This window comes from Osmerus eperlanus, chromosome 9, assembly GCF_963692335.1.
Source record: "Osmerus eperlanus chromosome 9, fOsmEpe2.1, whole genome shotgun sequence".
Classification (NCBI taxonomy): domain Eukaryota; kingdom Metazoa; phylum Chordata; class Actinopteri; order Osmeriformes; family Osmeridae; genus Osmerus; species Osmerus eperlanus.
In genome coordinates, this window is record NC_085026.1 from 16,551,592 (window position 1) to 16,557,614 (window position 6,023).

General features: G+C 49.4%; 1 protein-coding gene across 1 annotated transcript; it reads right to left on the reverse strand.

Annotated features, from left to right (window-relative positions):
* Window positions 1–643: 643 nt before the first annotated feature.
* On the reverse strand, window positions 644–3,934 carry prph2la (peripherin 2-like a). The gene is made up of 5 exons (XM_062469569.1): window positions 3,805–3,934; window positions 3,544–3,678; window positions 2,365–3,164; window positions 1,658–1,904; window positions 644–1,129 (listed from the first exon to the last, which is right to left on the reverse strand). The coding sequence occupies exons 3-5, from the start codon at window positions 2,943–2,945 to the stop codon at window positions 644–646; spliced, it is 1,314 nt and encodes a 437-aa protein (XP_062325553.1). The 5' UTR covers window positions 2,946–3,164; window positions 3,544–3,678; window positions 3,805–3,934.
* Window positions 3,935–6,023: the final 2,089 nt, after the last annotated feature.

Genomic DNA, 6,023 nt, shown 5'->3' on the forward strand with positions numbered 1-6,023 from the left:
TGTCTGAACAGAATTAGTTTGAAATTCTTAAAATTACATTTGTTTCTAAAACTCCTTACTTGCATTTTAAACTGTTTTAATTGGGAAAACATTGTACGATAACAGTGGTTGGTTTTCTGTTGTCATACAGTATTTGGACTGAGGCACATGACATCGTTTTTGAGCTTACCAGACGAGTACATGTTGACATGCTGTGTTTAAGCAGTTACAGGCTATGGAATGAACATATTCCTTTATAGGCCTTTCACAGGATTACAGTTTGTTGTGAGGTACTGTTTGGCTTTCACTATAGAAATATAAATTGTCTATATAAATTTCCAAGATTGGAATCAGATTACAGTCTCCCATCTTGCCACAACAGCCATCTGTACTCTTACAGACTCATAATTTAGTGTAAGACTGACAGGGCCTCATGATTCTAAGATAGGAATATTCTCCGGGACAAGGCTGTTAGAATGATGATGGTAGCCATGTTTGTTTCTGTCTTCGAGAGACCTCGAGGGGGGCTCTGAGGCGAGGGGGGCTCTCGGGCGAGGGGGGCTCTCGGGAGAGGAGACTCTCAAATGAGGGGGGCTCTGAGGCGAGGGGGGCTTTCAGGTGAGGGGGGCTCTCAGGAGAGGGGGCTCTGAGGCGAGGGGGGCTTTCAGGTGAGGGGGGCTCTGAGGCGAGGGGGCTCTGAGGCGAGGGGGGCTTTCAGGTGAGGGGGGCTCTGAGGCGAGGGGGCTCTGAGGCGAGGGGGGCTTTCAGGAGAGGGGGCTCTGAGGCGAGGGAGCTCTGAGGCGAGGGAGCTCTGAGGCGAGGGAGCTCTGAGGCGAGGGAGCTCTGAGGCGAGGGAGCTCTGAGGCGAGGTCTCAGCTCCGTGGTCAACTCTCCACGGGTGCCTGCTTGGGGGCACGTTATCGGGGCCGTAGTGGGCCGTGGAGGGGACGTCCATGTTGGGGTCTCCGTTGTCTGCCGTGTGGATCTGGTTGTTCTTCCCCAGGCTCTTGATGATGTTGAAGTTGTAGCGGGCCGTCTCCACAAAGCTGTTCTCCAGCAGCCAGCCTTCAGACTCGGAGTTGGGGTCCCCCTGCCTCAGCAGGTTCTCCAGGGAGGTCTGGAGGTAGCGAACCCCCGTCAGCACAGACAGCTGCAGGACGGAGAGAAGGACAAGAAAGATATACTTCTGATCCTTTATCTGCTGTTCTTCCAACGCACAGTAAATGTCACTTTGAAAAAAAAAGCGACTGCTAAATGAATATAATTCCAAATGTAAAAAGGCCTTTTACTCTGTATAATGAATGTACAGTATATAGGACACTGTAATCATAGCTCACAAACAGTGATATGTACTTATTATATGTCTAAAGCAGAAGTGGGTGTGGCATGGGTATTTTTGGACTGTTACTCATGATCCGACCGAGGACAAGGGGTGTATCCACAGAGAAAGCTGGGTGGATAACCCGGAGATAATGTCACAACAGAGATTTAGGGAGGGATTAGGCAGCGTGCAAAGTGAATGAACAATACTATTAAGCACACAAGGGAGAGACACAGTTGCAAACACAGCCCAAACGCGCACACACACACACCTTTGTGTTTCGTCCCCCTCAAAACAGATTACAATCCTCACAGATCAAAACACAACTCATTGTTTCTCCAGCACGGTGTCTCTGACCTCGAACAGCCAGATGATGAGGACAATCAGACCGATGGACTGCATGATGCTGGTGTAGTGTTCCAGCAGGGCCTGACGGCAGCCCTTCATCCACAGGTTCAGCTCCTCTGTCTGGTAGTCGTAGTTGAAGTGGGCCGAGTTGTTGGTTATCTGGTGCTGGATGCAGGGCCGAGGGGAGTCGATGTTGCAGCAGCTGAAGGGAACCCCGTCCATCAGGTACTTCCCCTCCACGTTGCTCCGCAGACGGCTGGACGCCGGGAAAGGGACGAAAACAAACGTGGTGTTTCTGATGTTTCTTTATTTACTTGTTTTTTTCCCATCCCTTTTCAGCTTTATTTGTATTGAGAGAGACAGTTAGAGAGAGAGAGAGAGAGAGAGAGAGAGAGAGAGAGAGAGAGAGAGAGAGACAGAGACAGAGACAGAGACAGAGACAGAGACAGAGACAGAGAGGAAGACATGCAGGAAATGGGCCTTGCCAGAATCAAACCCGGGCCCCTGTGTTAGCCTTAGTAGTGTGCTCTACCCAGTGACTCCCTGGGGCGCCCCACCAATGCATCTTTACATGTGTATCGATTTGAGTCTCGACGTGGAAGTGGTTCTACCTACAGTATGACCCTCTGACCAACCCAGAGGCTACAAGCTCCGCGAGTCACCCAGTGCGACCCACGATCACGAGACAGGACAACAGGCACACAGGGTTTACTCACTCAACCACCTCCTTGCTGCTCATGTCCAGGTAGCGGCTGCTGACCCACTGGATCTGGAACCAGTCCCTGAAGCCCACGTTGCCACAGCACTGGAACTGGATCTGGAGCAGGTCCACGGTGCTCTTCAAGAAGCATCGGCCCGGCGTGTCCGTGTCCTTGTAATAACGCATGGCGTCCCGGAGCCCCAGGGTCAGAGACTCCTCCAGCTCGCTGCGCATGCCGTAGCACATGAGCGCCCCCACCAGGACGGAGAAGGTGAAGAAGAAGGTGCAGATGATGTACGGGAGCATTAGGAGCTTCCAGCGCAGGAACTTGGTGTTGTCCACACAGTCGTAGCAGATTTTCCCGCCCAGGAAGTTAATGCCACAGGCGACGAGGCCCACGGCGATCAGCATGTTGGGGACGTAATGGACGTCCCTCTCGGCCATCAGCTCCCAGCGCTTGTTGATCTCCACCTTGAGGAACAGACCCAGGCTGAACAAGATGACCCCTGTCACCACAGAGATCCAGTTCAAGATCCACAGAACCTGGGCGAGCTTGTCCCGGCTGGTCTTAGTGAATTTCACCTTCAAGACGGCCATCTTAGATTGGGTTTGGTGGTTCCATTCGAGGTTGTGGTTGGATTGTGGCGGGTGGAGGAGAGGTGGTGGATGGGTGGGGATCTAGATGGTTACGGGTGTCTTTGGGGAGGGGGAAAGGTCATGGATCGGAACCCTCTGAAGGTAACGCATAAGCAGCTTAGTTCATTGGATATGATCCATATCCATAACACGCAACTACATTCGTAGCTGTTGGCCGGCCTGAGAAATGAAATGAATCCATATCACTTATAACAAACCGGTTTCTGAAAACCTGTGTTAAATCTAAATTAGCCCACTTTCAGAAATGAATCAAAAATGATTTGACCTACTGCAGGTTCAGCCAACAACACTAACTGCCTTCGTAAATTTAGAACAAGAATAAACCCTGCAACAATATTCCCAAAACATCCAATAGTTGATATCAGACACGTGTCGCTTTGATGGAAAGGCTTGACAACACAATGCATCACCTGGGCTCCCTCTAAGGCCAGCACCGCGAGGAAATAAACCCACCCTCACCGACAGATTCCCTCCATCCGCCCAGTTTACCGAACACAGACCATCCCCACAGACAAACTGCATAGCCCACATCATCTACCTTATTCTGATAAACGTTCACATGGTCAGTCCTGTACGTCCTCTCTCTCAGTTTCGAGTTGTTATGAGTTTCCTTTTCTCGCTATGCTGACGGTCATTGTATTACTTATCCTGAGAGGCGGTGGAGGAAGGCTAGCTACGGTCACACACACAAAGCAGACGTTTGGGTGTCGGCTGCATCAGAGTGAGTCTGCTGGACGAGCGCTCGCCCTCTTGCTAATCTCCTCTAATCATTAATCAGCCCTCCAGGATTTCATCTCACCTTCTGTCACCTGTACAAATCTCGCGGCATCAGATCGGAGTAGTACTGGCCGGACTCCATGTGCGTGACAGTGAGCAACACACAGGTCCTAATTATTTAGGACCAGATTAGACTAAGTGCATGCAGATTAGACTAAGTGTATGCAGATCTAAAAACTCTTCTCAAACCTGTGGTGCTTGGGTTGAAATGTTACATTTTAATGGGGTCAAGATAGGGTGAACGTCTTACCAGTTGTACTAGCTAATTAGCCAAGTCACATTCACCTACTGTGAGAAAGTCTGTGTGGCTCCACAGACACAGACACACACACACACGGTCAATCAGCCAATGAGATGTTTACAGAGATTGAGCTTAAAGGATTACCTTGCTCCAAAGGAGCTTGTGTAAAAAGAGAACTGTACTGTGGACACTGGCCCAGTCAGCAGATCCACAGAGGACAGGATCCTTGGGCACACCACCACGATGACAGGTAACTGCCCCAGTCCATACTGTCAACTGTTTACTTTACAGCACCTGTAAGGGTAAATAACTACTGTTCTCAAGATCACAGAGGATCGTGGATCATGGTAGTGGACATCTTTTGTGTTTTGAGAAGCTTTTTTAGGCTAAACACCACTCCTTGTTACCTAAATATATCTGTTTGCCGGTATCTATACACGACATGGTCTTGGCTGGTCTGAAGCTGTATCTGTCTAATGTGATCTAATGTAAATGTCTAAATGTCAGTAATCCTTATTGATGTGAGTTTTTATTGACTGATGCTGCAGTGTGGTTTAACCTCCATTTATTTAATGCATCCATTCCCCTTCACTAGGATTACTGTAATAAACTGTGGATATGAGGGATTAGGTGCAGTACGGCCTATTAAAATAGAGAATAAAGTAGCATGTTTTATCTGTGCGTGCCATCGCAGCAGCTTTCTACAGAGGACGATATGACTGAGGTATGTATTAAAGCTTCACTGTCACGTCAAATCAAATCATATTTTATTTGCAAAGCCCGTTTTACAACCAATGACACAGAGGGCTTCAGATACAGTACGCTCATAGAACTGCACCTAAACCAACCTAAAACCCCTCAAACAAGACAAGGAAAAACTCACAGGAAAACTCGAGAGAGAGAGAAAAAATGGAAGACACCCTGGAAGGAGTGATTCAGTGAGGGATCCCCTCCTCCAGAGACGGTTGGTGACACAGAGAGGTGCAGACCAGAGGCTAAACCAACCTTGGGTCAAGAGTAGAGGCGTCCAAGGTGAGAGAGAGAGTCGTGATGCTGGCCACAGAGGAACAGTGGTCCAGGGCCCTGTCTAACAACAACGTCAGGGCCATACTGCGCTGGCTACGTAGCGTGCTAGCTGAAGGTGAGAACACAGACACCTGCTATCCACGCACAATACTGTCTGTCAGTCCTGGAGGGGTTATATCCTACACATCATCTGGCTGTAATGATAATGTGCTCATTTAGCAGGCTCGTTTATCCAAAGCGACAGACAAAGGGGGGATTTGAACCAGTGATCTCTTGATCTGCAGCCAAACGCTCTTCTGCTCTTCCACTTATCCTCATAACTCGCAGTGGCAGACAGAACATGTGTTCAAAGGAATCTCTCTGTCAGGTGGCGATGCTGAGCTGGATGAAAGCCTTGCTCTCTCTGTCTGTCAGGTGGCGATGCTGAGCTGGATGAAAGCCTCGCCACGTTCAGCGGCTGGGTGCAGAGAACAGCAGAGGTTTCCAAAAAGTGCTGCTCACCCTCTGTAAGTAGACACGGCGGCTTTCAAATCAAATCAAAATGTATTGTATAGCCCTTTTTACAAGCAATGTCACAGAGGGCTTCACCTACGCCCGTAAAACCGCCTCTCAACCAACCTAAACCCTCAAGGAAAACAAGGAAAAAACTCCCAGAAAAACTCAATAGAGGAGAAAAAAAGAAACATTTGGAGGAGCAATTCAGTGAGAGATCCCCTATTTCCCAAACAGAGCATATCGTTTACTGATATTGGCTCTAACCACAGCTGCAACCCTGTTTGAGATTCACCCCCCTCCCCCTGACCTCCCCTTACCTCTGTGACCTTCTTCCTCCCTATCTTCCTGTCTGCAGGTTTCAGCCGCTGCCAGGGTCTGTGGATGTTCCTGGATCAGAGCTCCTTCACCAGGGTGCACTTGCTGCTCCAGAAGCTGAGGAACCTGCTGACCCTGGCCCAGTGGGGGAGGAGGCAACCCAG

Coding starts and splice junctions, on each gene's coding strand:
- prph2la (XM_062469569.1), bottom strand. CDS start 2,945: ATGGCCGTCTTGAAGGTGAAATTCACTAAGACCAGCCGGGACAAGCTC. Junction 1,905..2,364: donor AGCAGCAAGGAGGTGGTTGA/GTGAGTAAACCC, acceptor CCCGGCGTCCAG/CCGTCTGCGGAGCAACGTGG. Junction 1,130..1,657: donor TCATCATCTGGCTGTTCGAG/GTCAGAGACACC, acceptor TCCGTCCTGCAG/CTGTCTGTGCTGACGGGGGT.